General features: G+C 38.2%; 2 protein-coding genes across 12 annotated transcripts in view; one reads left to right on the top strand and one right to left on the bottom strand.

The window, feature by feature from the left end:
• Nucleotides 1-6,801, top strand: part of Cyfip1 (cytoplasmic FMR1 interacting protein 1) — an 88,893-nt gene extending 82,092 nt beyond the window's left edge. For all 5 annotated transcript variants that reach the window (XM_048792974.1, XM_015480328.2, XM_048792973.1 and 2 more), the window contains 5 exons: nt 1,353-1,425; nt 2,126-2,220; nt 2,990-3,228; nt 3,732-3,879; nt 6,076-6,801. In XM_048792974.1, the coding sequence (XP_048648931.1) occupies nt 1,353-1,425; nt 2,126-2,220; nt 2,990-3,228; nt 3,732-3,879; nt 6,076-6,240 (720 nt within the window). In that variant the 3' untranslated portion in view covers nt 6,241-6,801. The remainder of the gene's footprint in view (nt 1-1,352; nt 1,426-2,125; nt 2,221-2,989; nt 3,229-3,731; nt 3,880-6,075) is intronic.
• Nucleotides 6,802-8,002: 1,201 nt separating this feature from the next.
• The window catches only part of Nipa2 (NIPA magnesium transporter 2), a 38,950-nt gene continuing 28,064 nt past the window's right edge, over nt 8,003-18,888 (bottom strand). For all 7 annotated transcript variants that reach the window (XM_048792977.1, XM_015480334.2, XM_015480332.2 and 4 more), the window contains 3 exons: nt 14,690-14,780; nt 13,374-13,534; nt 8,003-9,516 (listed from right to left, as the gene is read on the bottom strand). In XM_048792977.1, the coding sequence (XP_048648934.1) occupies nt 8,882-9,516; nt 13,374-13,534; nt 14,690-14,780 (887 nt within the window). In that variant the 3' untranslated portion in view covers nt 8,003-8,881. The remainder of the gene's footprint in view (nt 9,517-13,373; nt 13,535-14,689; nt 14,781-18,888) is intronic.

Raw genomic sequence — 18,888 nt, 5'->3', positions numbered from 1 at the left:
ATATATATATATATATATATATATAATGTACATGAAATATATGATGTACCTATAGGATCTAAAGCCATATTGCCCAGGAGAGCTCTTTGCAAAGTTCCATCTGAGGCTGTTGAGTAAGTGAAGTGTGGTTCAGCATGACTGAGGAACTGATTTTTAAATTTTTTCAAATTTTAATTAATTTAAACTTAAATAGCTACCTGTGCCTCATAGCTAACTTTGGACATCACAAGCATAAGACAACAGTTTAATAGGAGAACACGTGGGAGTCCATTACCACCTGAGAAATGGCGCAGTGGGGCCCCTCGCTTTCTTGGCCGATTGCTTCCTTATGGCATCCTTCACCGCTCCTCCCTCCCCTGTGCATCAGCAAGCTCAGTTTTTGGCCTGAATTGGAAAGCCTAGTGTCAGACCAATCTCACTGGTTCTGTTCTGCCTTTCTCTCACTGTGAAGGAGGTGGACCTTCCATTATTCATTGGCTCTTCTTTTTATTTTTTTTTTTTCTTATTTGTTTTTCTGTTAAATGCTACATCTAGTTCTTTTGCCTTTTCTTTTTTAAAGAGAGAGAATTTTTTTAATATTTATTTTTTAGTTTTCGGTGGACACAACATCTTTACTTTATTTTATGTGGTGCTGAGGATCAAACCCAGCGCCCCGCGCATGCCAAGCGAGCGCATTACCGCTTGAGCCACATCCCCACCCCTCTTTTGCCTTTTCTGTGGCTCGTTTCTAGAAGTTCTTTGGGTTTCCTTTATATATTACACACATTGCAAATACTTCTCCCTGTTTGTGGCTCATCTTTTTACTCTGATAGTGGTGACTTTTTATTTTCTCTTTGAATACAGTCTCTTTTTAGTTTTATTTTCCATGATGCTGGGGATTGAACCCAGGCCTTGCAACATGCTGTAATCCCCTGTAGGGGCTGACCTGCTGGCTAACTGCCTCACACCAGCAAACAAATAAAGAGGGTGTGCATACATCTGATGTGTCAGGGTCTGTGCACATATCTGGGAGTTGACAGCATCCAAGAGTTCTGCGTCTCTTAACTTCTCCCCTTTTCCTGCACTTCTAGAAAGACCCTTCCCACATGGTGGTAAAGGGGGACTGCAGCAGCCCCAGGCCCTCATTGTCCTTGCTATCTGTGGGCTCAATGGGACCCTGAATAAGCAGTCCTCCACAGGCCGCCCTGCCCACAGTGGGACATTGCCATTATCCCAGATAGTTCTGTTGACAGGCCACTTTAGAGATTATTTTATACTGGATAGCTAGGATATACCCTATTTTCAGCACCAGATTTCTCTGTTTTTGTTGTGAGAGACACTTCCTGATGTGGTCTTCCCCTTCTCTGTACCAGTCTTTAGAAGAAGTATGTGACCTGTTGCATGCAGCTCCTTTTCAGAACATCTTGCCGCGCGTCCACGTGAAAGGTGAGCCTGTGTGTCCCCAACCCAGAGATCAGGTTGCCCTCTGCAGAGTCATGCTCACTTGGACGGCCAAGAGCCCATTTTGGTGCCTGTTCAGTCATAACCAGGGGGTGTAACCTACTTAAATTAATATTAAATAACTAAAGTATTTATGGCTGAAATATGTCTTGGATTTGTTTCAAAATAGCATGGGAGCAGGGGAGTGGGGCACATATAAGAGAAGAGTCACTGTGAGTTAATAGCTGTCTCAAGAAGATGGGTAAAGAGCTCATGGTACTCTTTTCTGCTTTAACTCACATGGAATGTTTGACAAATTTTTACAAATGACTGTTGAACAAAATTAATTGTCTGGTTTTTCTAAAAAAAATTTTTTTTTAGTTGTGGATGAATCTTTATTTTTATTTATTTATTTCTATGCTGTGCTGAGAATCAAACCCAGTGCCTCACACATGCTAGGCAAGTGCTCTACCACTGAGCCACAACCCCAGCCCCACTTGTCTGGTTTTGTTTGTTATTTTGGCTCTTCAGTTCATTGTATTAAAGAGTTTTACTAGTTCAAGTTCAAAGCAGACCCCAAATGTAAGTAAATATGTCAGTTTGAATTAAAGTATCAAATGAGCTAGTTTTGTATGACACTTTTTTCCCAAGGAGAATCTAAATCCATAATGTCAACTCTTTCTTTTCTAATTGTTGCCTCCTGTAGAGGGGGAGAGACTTGATGCCAAAATGAAAAGATTGGAATCCAAGTATGCCCCACTGCATCTTGTCCCTCTGATCGAAAGGTTGGGGACCCCACAGGTAAAGTATGCTGTGGTTCTGTGAATTGCAACTAGATATCCACATCAGGTCAGGCAGCAGGGCGGGAAGGTATAGTGAAGTCACACGGGGCACTTGGCTCCTCAGACCTCATGTTTCCAAGGGATACATTACAGGATGTTGTGAAGTTTAAATGAGCAAGTACATGGAAAGGGCTTAGCATCTGAGGCATACAGATTAAATGTCACTTGTTGCCATTATTCATCCCTTCACAGAGGAAGCTTTTTCATAGGGTTTCTTCTTAAAACAGAAGGAACTGGGACAAAAGGCAAGGTATCATGGCAGATTTCTGCAGTCCCCTGTCACCTTACTCTAGATCCAGATTACTCAACCTTGGCACTGCTGCCATTTTGAACCAGGTGATTCTTTGTGTTGGGGCTGACCTGTGAATTGTAAGATGTTTAGCAGCATCTCTGGTCTCTCTATTCAGTAGGTGTCAGTAGACCCACCCCCACATTGTGACAACCATAAGTATCTCTCCAGACATTGCCAAATATGTCCTGGAAGCAAAGTCACTTCTGGGTTAGGAACAGCTGTATTCCATTTCCCTTGACTGTGAATGTATTTAACCTTGTAAGACATACTGGTAATTGCCGACATACACATATTTTGTTAATCCTTGCCTCCAAAGATCCTCTTCTGCCAGCTGAGAGTTTTCCACTAAGTCATCAACAGGACAGGAGTAGTTTGGTCTCAACACGGCAGCCTCATGCTGTGGCCCATAACATCCCACAACTTGTGCTTTCTGCAGCAAATTGCAATCGCAAGAGAAGGGGACTTGCTGACTAAGGAGCGTCTCTGCTGTGGCCTGTCTATGTTTGAAGTCATCCTGACGCGGATCCGGACCTTTTTGGATGACCCTATCTGGCGTGGGCCTCTACCCAGCAATGGGGTCATGCATGTGGATGAGTGTGTGGAGTTCCACAGGCTGTGGAGTGCCATGCAGTTTGTCTACTGCATTCCTGTGGGGACACACGAGTTTACTGTGGAGTAAGTGCATGCTCAGTGTGATGCTTTGGAACAGGAGAAAATTCCAGTGGAGGTGGAAGAGCTGGTGGAGGAGGTGGCAGCATCAGTGTGAGGCCAACACAGCTGATAAGTTCTTCTGGAAAGGGACCAGACACTGAGCTGCTTTAAAGGGTGGTTTCATACTTGATGCCAAAGAGAGGACTCAGGATTAGTGTCCATAGTCTCTGAACCCATAGCAACTGAATTGGGCGTGCCATGTTCTGGGTGGGATGTCCATAAGGTCATTCTTCACAGAAGGTCTGTGATCTTAAAAAAGAGTTTGAAAACTGTGTGCCAGAGAAACCCAAAAAAGAAATTTACCAAAAACAAGAATATCATCTGTTGCTCAGCATTCTCACTGCACAAGGTGACTGGATGAAGATAGTAATGCCTACAGCTTGGCTGGTGGCCCCTGGAGACAGACTCATAAAGGACTTGCTCATTGTTTATTCATCTCCCATTCTGTTCATTGCTTTTGACTGCAGGCAGTGTTTTGGTGATGGGCTCCATTGGGCTGGTTGCATGATCATCGTGCTTCTTGGGCAGCAGCGACGCTTTGCTGTGCTGGATTTCTGCTACCATCTACTCAAAGTCCAGAAACATGATGGCAAAGATGAGATTATCAAAAATGTGGTATGTGGACAAGGCTCTTCCACCATATGTGTCTCTATTTATTAAAAGTTGTTTGGGGGAAAATGTTTCTTTCATCTTAGTATGAAATGTTCTATCAACCGAAACTTTCTTTGCATTCCAAAAGTGAATCTAAACATATAATTGTCAAGTAGAGCAGCCTGACAGATTAAGAATTAACTTCCATTTTCTTTCTCTTTTCAAGGTGCTTAGATCTACTTCATATTTTACCTTGTAGGATCTGCATGTTCAGATTTTTGGCATACAATTTCAATCTTCTGGCTTCCTTCAAGTCAAAGTATGCTTTCTTGGATGCTTTTAGATCTTTTGGTCTTTGTGTTTTATTGACTCCTTATAGTTGCATTCTAGAAAACACTTCACCATTATCATTTCAAATATTTTAGCCCTTCTTCCACTTGCTCTTGTTCTCTTCTTTTGGAACTTTAGTTAAACATGTTAAACTTTCTTATTCATTCCATTCTCCCGTCCTTTATCCTGTGGTATTTGCTTTCTCTTGCTCCCTCCCATGACCAGACACCACAGGTTTAGTGGTATAACTACCACTGATTATCGCAGTCCTCTAGATCAGGATGGCTCAGCTGGGTCCCCTACTTAAAGAGTCTCGTAAAGTCAAAACGAATTTGTCAGTGGTGCTGTGCTCCCCTTGGATTCTCTGTCCATTTAGGTGGTTGGCTGAATTCAGCTCTTCACACTTGTAGGACTGAGGTCCCCATTTCCTACTGGCTGTCAGCTCCACATTCCCTCTCATGTTTTCCATATGGTGCTTTCCAACAGCAGTGGGCTGAGCCATCTCTGCTTCTGATCATCTTCCAATGTTCCTTGTCATGTCCTTCTTCCCTATAGCTAGAAAAGGTTCTCTGCTTTCATGGCTGTCCACTTGGGCAACAGTATACTTGCTGTTGAAGTTCATACCCTTAGCCACATTTGCAAAGGTAACACACAGGTGCCAGGGATTGGGTGTGGACATCCTTGAAGGGCTATTCTAGTTCTCACATCTCCATTTCCTTGGTTCTCTATGCTGTATCCAGAGTACTTTCTTCAGATACATCTTTCAGGTAATTAATTCATTTCAGCTTTGTCTACCCGGAAGGTCTTGGGTGTATCTAAAATTGTTTCCTTGTGTGCTTGGTTATCTGATTTTCATCCCAAGATTTGCATTTGCTTCTGCTCATTGCCAGTGGCCATTACCAACCTGGGACCACTTTAGTCTAATTAAAGGGTTCTATAGTGGTGGGGTCTCTAGGTATAGTACAACTTGCTCATAGCCAAGTCTACTCTCCCACCTCAGTGTCATTGGTATGTGTCTCAGAAGCAGCCCTGGCCTCTGCTTTGCCTCCTTATGGGAAGAACCAGCAATGCTTTTAAAATTAAGTGTTTTGGGGCTGCTGAGTTTGTAGCTCAATGGTAGAGCGCTTGCCTAGTATTTGTGAGGCGCTGGGTTCAATCCTTAGCACCACATAAAATACTTTTTTTTTAAACAATGAAGTCATTAAAAAATGTCTGTTATGTGTTTTTATTCTTTAGTGGGAGGGCTATCAAAGGTTCCTGTCCACAATATTAACTAACTGCAAGTCTAGAACTTATATTAGTTTACTAGTTTTTCCCCTGATCATATTGTTTTTCTCCTTTTATTCCCAGCTCTTAGTACACAGGTTTTTTGTTTTTTTTTTTTAATTTTTTAGTTGTCAGTGGACCTTTACTTTATTTTTATGTGGTGCTGAGGATCAAACCCAGTGCCTCACACATGCTAGGCAAGCACACTGTGCCACAACCCCATCCTAGTACACAGGTTCTTTAAAAAAAATTTATATATATATATTTTTTTTAGTTGTAGTTGGACACAATACCTTTATTTATTTTTATGTGGTGCTGAAGATCAAACCCAGTGCCTTGCATGTGCTAGGTGAGCACTGTACCACTGAGCCACAATCTCAGCCCAGGTTCTTAATGCTGAATGAATATGCCTGTGAGTTGTGCAAACCTTACACTTAGCAGCATGAAACCTATGGATGAATGCATTTGAATTTAAAATATGTTCATTAATAGTGGCATTTAAAAGATGGTATGTCAATAATAGTCTGCTGTAATTTGGCAGAAAATATGAAAATGCTGTCATTTTGTAACATGATGCATAACTGTACAAGTAAAACGCCCTGATCTTAATTATTATAATTATAGCCTTTGAAGAAGATGGTGGAGAGGATTCGAAAGTTCCAGATTCTCAATGATGAGATCATCACTATCCTGGACAAGTACTTGAAGTCAGGTGATGGGGAGAGCACACCTGTGGAACATGTGCGCTGCTTTCAACCACCCATTCACCAGTCTCTGGCCAGCAGCTAAGGGCTCAGGACTGTGCCCATGGCATTTATTAACTCTAATGGCATGTTCTTTCTGTAAACTGTTTAGTGAGATTTTTAGGGAATATTTTTCAGTATCTCTGTACCTGTTCAAGGGGGTGCTTTTCAATCTAAAATTTTAATTTTATAATATGGACTTATTTTTCTAGACTAAAATTATATGTTTTTGGTAATTAGGAAGTCTGAAAATACTGGCTGCCAACATGTTCTTAAAAAATTTGTTTGCAGTTTTCCTCTGAAATGTTCCAGTAGCCACCTGTCAGAATGCTGCTGAGTTCTTTCACTTACCCCTTAAGAAATGTAATACCAGCTAACTGTATTAAAATCCTATGCCAGTTACCACTAAACTTTGTTTCACATTTGTTTAGGGATTTTTCTGATGGTCTTTTATGAAGAATCTTTTCTAAGTCATTGTCCCCATCCCTCTTGTGTCAGTGTTTCAGACAGTGAATTTGATTCCTCTGCTTCTGCTAAATCCAATTGTGACAAATTAATTTGTGAGATATGACTTAAAGGTTAGAGAAATAAAACTAATGAAACCCAATTGTGTTACTACAACCTGTCCTTGTTCTGTCTCTTATATCCAAGTTCACAGATGGGGTTCAGATTGAAGTCTGGGTCACTTTCAGCATTTTGAGGTGGGGCATGATCAAAATGCTACTCTTCTGATCAGCACACAAATTTGCTTCATATTTAGGTTTTGGCAGGGATGAAATGAAAGCCAAGCCAGTAAGATATAAGACAACAGCTGTGTTGGCTGCTTCATTCTGAACATGAAGAAAGGACATGTATCGCCTTTATGTCATGTGCTCCTATGACCTGGAGGCGAGTAGTTTGGGAAATGATTGACCTGGGACATAGAAGGACTGAGAAGACCTTAAATCCTGTCCCTAACCACTTCAGCTGTTATTCCCAACAGCTGGGTGAACTGCCTCATGTAGATGGAGTTGGTCCTGTAGTTGGTGATCTTTCAAATGAAAATTTTGATCAGAATCTGACCTACTACTAGAATTAAAGAAATAGATAAAAATGGTTGAGAACTGGATACAGTGGCACATATCTGTAGTCCCAGCTACTCAGGAGGCTCAGGTGGAACCACTTGATTGTAGGAGCCGGCCTGGGCAACATAGTGAGACCCTGTTTCAAAAAATTTGCATTATGGGGCTAGGAAAAATCCAAATCTAGGAGCTTCAAGTTTCAGCTGGGTTTCAAACCTCGCACCACAAATATAATACATGGAAGGTTGCAGTCAAGAATTTCTAACAGCTCCTTAGAGCGCCAATAATAAAAGAAAGCTGGAAAAAGGACATTTCACAAAATTGGAGACTGTCAACTCTACCCTGATGAGGTCAACAAAAACTGCATGGCATGACAGCACAGCCTCCACATAAGACTGCAGGACTGAGTGGTGCCTCACCATGACCAGCCAATGTGTAACTTCAGACAGAAGCTTCTGCTCTTCCTGCCACAAGTGAGGACTGGGGGAACACCCAGAGGAATGGAACTGTCAATGTTTTTTTTTTTAAAAAAAAAGGCCAATGACTTGAATGAATAGAGGTTCTAGGTCTGGATGGAGTTCATTATACTTTCCTATATATTTTTGCATGTGTTTGTAACCATTTCCTTAAACAATCAAAACATTTAATTAATGATCCAAGTAAACCCTTAAGCAAAGCAAAATACTTGGTATAAAGACTGTATTTTACAAATATTTCAAGTCCGTTCCAAGCATTTGGACTTAGAACTTTGTTTCAACTTGTCTCTTTATTATGAGCTAAATTTAAGAAATCACTCTTTTCTTCTGATTTTATTTCCCACTTATTAAAAGGTCTAAATAACAATTAACTTATTATGAAAATAGACTGAAAAGTACAAGAGCTGATATAAAATGGTCATAAAGGTTCCCATGGAATTCAAGTAACCGAAGAATAAATCCAGCCAAGGTACAAAGCACAGCCCAGCCCAGCGGATGCACGATGTGCTGGTTTAATAGGGTTCTAAGAATACCATCAAATGCACACAGTAAACCACATCTGTGGTGACAAATCATAGCCTAAGAAATATTTCCTTGGCATGATTCCTATTTTTTTTTTTTTTTTGGTCTGTGAGTTTCCTTCATTTAGTAACTTAGGATTCCCTTTAACATTTCAACATCAAAATAATTCATCCAAACAGGAGCCACTTTTTATAGGTAAGATAAATCAGAGGATAATGTATTGGGATAGTTTTGTTCTTGTTTACAATCAAAACGCCTTACATGATCAGGGATTGATGGGAGTGGGAATGACAAATGTACATTTCAGACTTTCATCAATAATGAAAAAATAAAGCATTTTTATAGACTTCAAACTTGTCATTAGTGCATTTAGATTTTGAAGAAAGAATCAAAATGTAAAATACCTCTACAATTATACAATGTTAATAGAAATTGGCCACATACTGAGGCCATTTTTAGTGAGCTACCATTGTTTAAATATAAGAAAAGTAACTTCTTGGTCCAAATTAGTGAAAACTTAAAAAAGATTGTCTTTAGAGAACATTATTTGAGGACAATGCTTTTTCAGACAGATTCTGATATTCAAAATCACTATAACATAATTATGGATTAACCTTTAAATCGCATCTTAAAAACCTGTCAGATTTCCATTTCTCCGTGAGATATTCTCACCAGTGTGTTGTTCAATTCCACAGGTTAAGCTTTCTTCATTATTATTAAGCACTTCATACATAGTAGGGAGATTGCCATTCATTGCTTTATCATCTTTTCGAAAAGACACAGGCAGACTTGCTAGACTAAAGCTGACATCTTTAAAGGCATGCAACAAGAATATCCCCACAATGATTGTGAAGAAGCCACTCAGAGTCCCAATGATATCATCAGCAGGCATATCTTGCCACTCCTTAAAAAGAATAGCTGAACAAGTTAAAACTGAGGTTGTAAAGAAAACGTAATATATTGGTGTTACAAGGGAAGTGTTGAATATGTCCAGGGCCCGGTTTAGGTAATTGATCTGTGTGCTCACACAGATGACGAGGCTCAGCAGCAGAATCCAGGCCAGGGGATGCCGCAGCACAGGCTTTCCGGCTAACAGTTCTTTGATGGTGATGCCCAAGCCCTTTGCACAGGACACTGAAAACGCTCCAATCACGGAGCAGATTGTTATGTACACAAGAATATTTGTCTGTCCGTGGCGAGGACCCACCACAAAGATTAATATCAAAGACACAATGACCACAATTGTTGCAAATACCACAAAACCTGGAGGAGGCAAAGAAAAGATACTTGGTCAAGAATTTAGTCAAACACTGTCCTTAAACATTTAGAGACTCCAAACAAAACAATGCAGTAAGATAAGAAGGTATAACACAAAAATAAAATTCAAATTTATTTTGTTGCTCTAGCAAAAGAATACCCACAAAGATTTCATTACATGTACACATTGGAAGGTTAAAGTATGCTTTATGTTTACAAATTTTAACACCAATAATATTTTCAAGTAGTTTCTTATGCCTACTTAAGTGCTCTAACTCACACAAAAAAGTAGGACAAGGGTGATCAGTACAGGGACAGAAACTAGTAGAGAAATCACAAGGTGCCCTTGAATGTTCAACAATGTATAGATGCCAAAAATGGGAGTTATGAATCAAGTTTTCCCTAAAAAAGAGTAATTTTTTTTCTAATATTTAGGAACAAGTGCAAGGATAAACAGCATGCCATTAAGAGAATTTGAAAAATATGGCAGGGTTTCTGGCAGAATTTGGAGAACTGAAGCTAGCGGGAAAATAGCCAAAAACCATTTAGCACTGTGGCCAGGTGTTGCTCCTGGCAATTTGTACTTAATGATCATCTGCATTTTAAGGAAAGGCACTCTGCTTCCTCAAACTCCACTAATAAAAGATTTTTAAAGAAACAAATACAGAAAAATGGCAACAATATTTTAACAAAGCAGAGGATAACTCATAATATAATTGACCCAAGATAGGTGAATCATATATCAGTAATCAGATGTGAAAATGACTCAGAAACACAGAACACTCACAAAGTAAAGTCCCCATGAAGGAATGAAGACAAATTTGAACTAGAGGTCTGGCTGGAAGTCCATTCAAGAAGCAATGTGACTTCTGGTCCCTGCCAAGTTCTGCATGTCTGAGTGACTCTTTGTCCCTCCCATCCACTATATGCAATAGAGGACTCCTAACCAGTTCCAGCTGAGCATGTGAACATCATGCTAAAATAAGGGGCTAAGGTAAGGGGTGCATCTGGGTGTTAACCTCTGTTCAACACTGAATGTCTGTGGCCACTCAGGGGCACTTTTGGAGATCTGACCAGCCTGAATTTTAAATAAAAGAAGGCAGTCAAAGACCAAGAGGCCAAAACAACAGAAAAAAGCAAAGCCTTTATTTCTTCCACTAGACAGAGGAAAACTTCAAAATAAATAACTCTTCATTAAGAAAGAAAAAAAGGTGGGGGGCTGGGCCTGTAGTTCAGTGTGAGGCCCTGGGTTTGATCCTCAGCATCACATAAAGATAAGTAAATAAAAAATAAAGTATTGTGTCCATCTACAACTACAAAAATCTTTTTTAATATCCTGAGAGGCAATACTGAAATATCAGACTAATCTTGTACTCTAAAGCAACTTCAAATGATGGAGAAATCATGAAACCAAAACAACAACAAAAAAACAAAATAAACAATACTTGAGAACAATCGAAGCAGCCATAACTTAAGGTACCAAAATTCAAAAAAAAAAAAAAAAAAAAGGTTGGGGGGACTGCTCAACACTCACCACTGCTTTTTCCCCTGGGGAACTGCTCACTCAGCAAAGGAAACTTAAGGAAGTTTCAGTGAACTAGATAGACACATGTTGGAATTTGGAATTGGCTAAGCAGCTAGGATTTAATAGGCCAAGCTCCAGAAAAGAGGAAACTACCAAGTAGTGACCCCAAATTTCTGTGTGCTACTCCCTTAACAGCATTTGCAGGCACACAAGCTACACAGCCAAGGTCAGAGAAGCGGGAAAAAAAAAAAGCCTAAAAGGAGGATGTGAGGCTGAACTGGGATATCAGCAGTCTTGTGGTACTGAGTGGACACAGGAGCTCACAACTTCCTAAGTGAAGGAGCCCAAGCTACCAGCTGAAAGCCAAGAGTGATATGAAGAAAAAAAGGCAAACTGAAAACCAGACCTAATGAAGCTTACAACAACACCAGGGTGAAAGTGGTCTGCTGGACTTTTATGTTTCTGCCAGAGGGAATTTAAGTTCTCTCTGAAGAAGGAAAACAACACTCAGAATCTTCACATTTTCTCTTATATCTTATGTTCAGCATTTAATCAAAAGTTGCCAAAATAGACTAGGCTCACCTGGCTTGGGAGGCTGAGGCAGGAGGATTGTGAGTTCAAAACCAGCCTTAGCAATGGCAAGGTGCTAAACAACTCAGTGAGACCCTGTCTCTAAATAAAATACAAAATAGGGCTGAGGATGTGGCTCAGTGGTCTAGTGCCCTCCCCCACCCCAAGAAGAAAAGATCCTAATAAGAAGATGAAACAAAACCTAAGGAAAATCCTGGATAGTAAAGTAATAGACCTTATAAATGCACTAATGAAGCTAAAACAGATCAGGCCTGGGCTTCCTGTCTCAGTCTGGCCCTGCCATCTTTACAATGTCTGTAGATGTGGATAGCACATCTCGGGACCTTCCAAGAAAACAGCAAAACTTCACGTAGCAGTGAATGTATTACAGGCAATGAATGGGATCTCCAACAGGCTTTGATGCAGATATTGAATGTATGAGTTCTAATGAAAAATCAGATAATGAAAGCAAAAATGAAACAGTGTCTTCAAATTCAAGCAATAACACTGGAAATTCTATAACTGAAACCACCAGTACCTTAGAGGTAAGAACTCAGGGCCATACCCTAACAGCAAGTGGCAAAAATCCTGTAATGGAGCTCATTGAAAAAAGAAGAGGTCTCAAGTATGAACTCATCTCAGAAACTGGCGGAAACCATGACAAGCGCTGTGTAATGGAGGTAAAAGTAGATGGACAGAAATTCAGAGGCGCAGGTCCAAATAATCCATGGCCAGGGCAAATGCAGCCTTAGCTGCCCTGGAGAAGCTGTTTTCTGGACCCAATGTGGCAAATAATAAGAAAAAGAAGGTTATTCCTCAGGCAAAGGGTGTCATGAATACAGGTGTGTCTGCAGCATTCCAGGCAGTTAGGGGCAGAGGAAGAGGAACTCTGACAAGGGGAGCTTTTGTTGGGGCTATAGCAGCTCCTGGCCAAATAGCTCCAGGCTATGGAACACCATATGGTTACAGAACAGCTGCCCCTGCCTATGGTTTGCCCAAGAGAATGATTCTGTTATCTGTTATGAAATTCCCAACATATCCCATTCCCCACTACTCATTCAAAGCAAATGACAGAAGCTCATTCCTATTGAACATCAATATAGTCTAATACAGAATATTAAAGACTTTTTATCTTGCTTTCTTTGAACACATATTTAATCAAAATTATTTGTAAAGATCATCCTTCCTACTTTTTTTGATTTTAACAAATACAAATTTAGTTCTTTAAAACTTGGAAACAGGGGCTGGAGATATAGCTCAGTTGGTAGAGTGCTTGCCTCACATGCTGGGTTCAATCCCCAGCACCATCAAAACAAACAAACAAACAAAAATCTTGCAAAACAACAAAAAAAGAGAAACCAATTCTGTGAAATGGTACCTCATTTCTGGAAAATAATTTATACCAGCCCTTCTGTTCTAAGGAAATAAAAGTCTAGAAGTTCAAAGTTTAAGTTTTAAGAAAGTATCAGATTATATAAAATTGAATTTGTGAAGGACATATAGTCTCAAATACTGATCACAAATAAACTGCTTTGTTGTAACACACACACAAGAGCTGGGGATGTGGCTCAGTGGTTAAGCACCCATGGTTCAATCCCTAGTACTAAAAACCAAAGCAAACAAAAACAAAACCCCTGTTTCAAAATAAAATATAAAAGGGCTGGCGATGGAGCTCAGCAGTTAAAATATTCTCTAGTAGTTAGTGGGGATATTTTTATTTTACTTTACAAAAGTAAAGTAAGAATAAAGGCTTTTCTTTTATTCTTACCTGGATCACCTAACTTGTGTGACATTTCATTTAACGTCTCAATCTCCTCTTCCTTTGGAGCATGGATGACCATAACTGTAGATCCTAGAATGCTTAGCAAACATCCAATTTTCCCATGAAGATTAAGTCTTTCATTTAGAAAGTATGAAGAAAGAATGGCACTAAAATTGGGAGAAAAGAATGCTGTGAACTTTCAAATATCAGCTATTTTTCTCATTTTTAAATATCAACAAACTTATAATTTAAAATTACTGAACCCACACTAGAACACTGAGAGCTTATGAAGTATCTGGTCTTTAGCCAAAGTAAAAAAAAAAAAAAAAAGTATATGATTGTATATATACCATAAGATTGTATATACATCATACACTAAGATGGTATTTATCATCTTTCTACAGGAAAAAGTCCATAAGAAATGTACAATAAAAGAGCTATAGTTTGTACAACTTAAGTTCTAATTAAGACTCCATCCAAACCATTAAAAACTGCTCAACTTTAATTTATCCCTAAAAATTCATGCGTTCCACTTATGTGCTCATTTAACTTCATATAATTTGCCTACTAATTATCCTGTTATTTAGAAATGTGGAGTTAAAAGCAAAAGAAACAAGGGATTTGGGGTCATTTAATTATTAATTTGTTTATAAATTATGTTTTAACACCACAGGTTTATCCATACCTAAAAAGAAAATATAGTATAAACCAATAAATAAAATAACGGTGTAATGTAAGGAAAGTTAAGGGTAAAGGCTTATATCATAACTCTATTTTACATACAGCTTCTTAAAAACAAAGAAGAAAAATAATACCTAACTATAATCAGTCAACTTTCCAAATCCTAACCAAAACTCAGACCTCAAAATGTGCTTAGTTGTTTGGAATAATCATTAAAACAGAAACAGAACAAGCCTTGGACTGGTCCGGCAAAACAAGCACCTCAGGCCAGTCTTCAAAGGCATGGAACCTCACCCTGGCTTTCTGTACCAGGTGTAGAAATCTATTCATCAGCAACCATGATCTACCAAAGTATACATACACTTAAATGTTGGGACAAATGCAAATTTTCAAAAATTGAAATCAAAGAACTAGTATTGGCTCTGAATACAAAACAAAGCACAAAATCATCTTCCCCCAGTAAATTAACAACTTGCCTATGCAGAGGATAACTTTTGAAGAGCAAATTACTACACAGTACAAAAATAAGTCCTCTAGTCTACTGAAATTTAAGTTATGCTGAATACATGTAATTAGACAGCACTGAATACAGACCAAAATACTGACTATTGTTGGCAATATGTGAAAGGTTGTGTCCTTACCTTACGAGGACGCTGAGAGCTCCCAGTGGAGTCACTAGCGTGGCTGGTGCAAAGGCATATGCAGCGAAGTTGGCCACCTCGCCTGCCCCCACTTAAAGAGAGACAATTTTAAAAAAATAAAAAACTTTCAGAAAGGAATGTATGTATTCAATTTGGAAATGCTTTCACTTTATGCAAAATCTATATTATTTCAACTGTATTCAGTAACTTCCATATTTTGTCCCCTTTGGTAATAAAGATTATGATTCTCCAAGTTGTAAATATCTAGTGCCCAAGTGAATTAGAAAGAACACAAATCTATAATTTTAATTGAAAAAGCTAGTGGGCTGGGGTTGTGGTTCAGTGGTAGAGCACTTGCCTAGCATGTGTGAGGCACTGGGTTTGATCCTCAGCACCACACAAAAATAAATAGATAAAATAAAGGTCTATCCAACAACTAAAAAATTTTTAAAAAGAAAAAGAAAAAGCTAGTTTATATTTATTATGAAGGTATATTAATATAATAATTTAAACATTTATATCCTAGGACAAAACCACAAATCAATGAAAAGAACTAACACTGATATGAAGGTACTTCCGAGTCTTTCTCACTGGCTTCTCCATTTAAAAACATAACTCCTACATATGCCAGGTCCTGTTCTAGGAGAGGAAATACAGTAGGGAGAAAAACAATGGCACTACTTTCGTAACACTTCCAAATTTAGTTAGGGAAGACACACAAAATACATGTGTCAGAGTTAAAAGTAAGAGCCTGGTGCTGTAGCTCATGCCTGTAATCCCAGCTACTGAGGCTGAGGGAGAAGGAAAAGGAGTTTCAGGCCAGTGGCAGCACAGCAAGACCCTATTCTCAAAATAAAAATAAAAAGGGCTGAGGATGTAGCTTAGTGGTAGGGCACCCCTTGGTTCAAGACCCTGTACACACATAAACTGCGACCTCACCCTCTGCCCAAGTACTTAAAAGTGCTATGGAGAAATCAAAGCAAGGGTAAAGAGTAGAAGAAGCTAGTGACAAACATGTCCTAATTTATATCATGATATCAGGAGGCGACTCTGAAAAGGAAACTTGAACATCCTAAAATGAAGTGAGGGATTTATCTGGGGGTAAAACATTTCAGGGAGGGATAATGTAAAGTACTAAAACCTGACTGAAGATGTCTGGCACGTCTGAACACCAAAGAAGCCAGGGTGGCTCCAATAGAGCCAAAAAAGATAGGACCTTGCTGAGTCCACTGCAGATTCTATGATATGTAAGTGGAAAAGGCACTGGGGAATCCTAAGCAGAGGAAGGGCATGACTTCATAAGGATCCCTCATAACTGTTTTCTGAAATGGTTATACCAATTTTTACCTACTAATGTATAAAAGCTTTCTGTTCCACACTCTTCACTATACTTGGTATTGTCAGACTTAAAAAATTTGCTAATCCATTTGGGATACAGAATTATTCTATTATGCTTCCAATCTGCATTTCCCATTCTCATTTATTTATTGGCCATGTGACATCTTTTTGTGAAGTAGTGTTCAGATTTGTCCTTTATTTGTCTACTAGATTATTTTCTTTCTCTTATTATTTATTTATATGATTTGGGCATAAATCTTGCTTGTTAAACACATTCCAATTACTTTTTTCAAACTCTCCATCTGCTTTTCATTCTCATAGTAAACTCTTTTGATCAAATTAAGTTTTCTGTTTTATTTGCAGTATTGGGGATATTCCTTCTTCTTCTTTTTATTTGCAAGACCCAGGGCCCCATACATTTACTAGACAAATGCTCTACCACTGAGCTACATCCCCAATCCTTTTAATTTATCTTATTTTTAACAGGATTTTTCTAAATTGTCCAAGCTGGCCTCAAACTTGTAATCCTCTAGCCTCAGCCTCTGGAGTACTGGGATTATATGTATACCATCATACCTGGTTAATACTGTCAAAAGTTCTAATTTCAATGTCAAATCTTATTTTTCCTTTGTAATCAGTAATTTATACAACTAGTTAAAAAATATTGTTCTAAGTTCAACATCATACCTTTCACATTTAGGCCTACAGACCACCTAAAGTTAAGTGTATACAGAATGCAACAGGAATTGAGTATCTTCTTTTCCATGTGGATTGTTATAGGAATGCATTTCTCTACATTAATGACACCTTTGTCATATACTGACTGAGGGTCTGTTTCAGGGTTCTGTATTTTATTCTATTAGTTTATACATCTACCTTGATGCAATACTATACTAACTTGATTAGTATAACTCTACAACAAGTCTTAACCAACACATTTCTTACAGAATGTCTTTGCCCATTTGGGACTTTCAAATTTCTATATAAACATCATCTTTTCATATATCAAAATCAACCTATGGTTTTGAATGGGATAATATTCAACCTGTGCAGTTGAAGAAATATGGCAGTATGAAGAAATATGAAAATTTTACATGATGAATCACGAGGATGGTATCTCCTATTTGGAAATTCATTTTCTCAGTAATGTTTTGGTTTTCTCAATGGGGGTCTTTCCCATCTTAGGTTTATAAGTAACTATTTTTTAAATTATATGCAGATATTACTATTTTAACATTTCATTTTCTAATGACTGCTAACATACAGTGAAATATTCAACCTTACTAAATCTTAAAAAATTACTTATATATTCTTTGAAAGTTTTATACCCACAAGCATGTAATCTGCAAATATCAACAGTTTACAAATGCCTTTCTTTCTAATTCTTGTCTTCCTACACTTGTGAAAGTCATACACTTGTTTTTATTTAACTGAATACCATATCATACAACAGGTATCATAAACCTGTCAAGTTTAATATTTAGCTTTATTATTTTTATTCATCAACATTCAGGCAGACCATACTCACACATTCCTCACTCTTTCTGTATCTGTGAACTTCCGTTTGGATCAATCTCTTTCTGCTAACTGTATATCCTTTCAAATGATCAGTTTTGGTTTTTTCCAAATTATGCTCTGTTGAGTTTTATTCTTGAAGTATATTTTCACTGAATAGGGAATTATTTTGTCAGTATTTTGTCAGAATTACCAGTATTTTGTCAGAATTCTGAAGCTCTATTTCCAATTGTTTTCTATTTTCAATGTTGTTAAAATTCTGCTTTCAATTTATTATTCCTTTGAGGGTACAATGATATTTTTTTCCTGACAGCTTTTAAAACATTGTGCCTTTGGTTTTCAGCACTTTTACTAGCAAGTGTTTAGGTAGTAAATTTTCTTTTCACAAATTCTGTGTAGGTCTTGTTGTGCTTCTTTTATCTGCAGTTTAATAAATTTGGTCAGTTTTGGAAAAGTCTCATTTTTCTGTTCAAACATTGCCTCTTCTACATTCTCTTTGATCCTTATTCAATTAGTCATTGAATCCTCTAAGTTCCATAATCCTTGGATTTATATTTTCCATTTTTTGGTCTCTGCTTGCTACATTTTAATTTTTTCCAAACTACCACCAGTTCACTAAGTCTCTTTTCATCCATATCTAACCATATCTTATTAAGCAATTCAGTTTTCTTTATTGCATTTTTTAATTCTAAAATTTCTTTTCGGTTCTTTTGCCAATCTGTAATATCACTATATGCCAGTGTAGTAAACAAAGTTGTTTTATAGTCAAGATCCCATATCTGGAGAGTCTGTGGGTCAGGTTTCTGTTGCTTTTGCTAAATTCTCAATCTCTTGTGTTCCTCCCTTTAATTAAATTTAACTTAATTAAAGAAATGGGGGGCTGGGGTTGTGGCTCAGTGGCAAGTGTTTGCCTTGCATGTGTGAGGCACTGGGTTCAATCCTCAGCTCCACATAAAAAAATAAATGATCAAAATTAAGTTGTTGTGTCTATCTACATCTAAAAAAATTTAAATAAATAAATAAAGAGATGGGTCTCATTATGTTGCCTAGGCTGGCCCTGAACTCCTGGTCTTGAGCAATTTTGCCCGAGTCTCACAAAAAAATGTTAAAATGACCGGGTGTGTCACAGTCCCCAGCAAACATTTTATTTTTAATGTTTTAATTACTTTATATGCCTGTAATCCCAGCAATTCTCAAGGCTAAGGCAGGAGGATTATGAGTTCAAAGCCATCTCAGCAAAAGCGAGGTGCTAGGCAACTCAGTGAGACCCTGTCTCTAAATAAAATACAAAATAGGGCGGGGGATGTGGCTTAGTGGTTGAATGCCACTGAGTTCAATCCCCAGTA

Source organism: Marmota marmota, unplaced genomic scaffold (genome assembly GCF_001458135.2).
Source record: "Marmota marmota marmota unplaced genomic scaffold, marMar, whole genome shotgun sequence".
NCBI lineage: Eukaryota > Metazoa > Chordata > Mammalia > Rodentia > Sciuridae > Marmota > Marmota marmota.
Note: the sequence above shows the minus strand (reverse complement) of the source record. Positions and strands in the feature narration are given on the sequence as shown.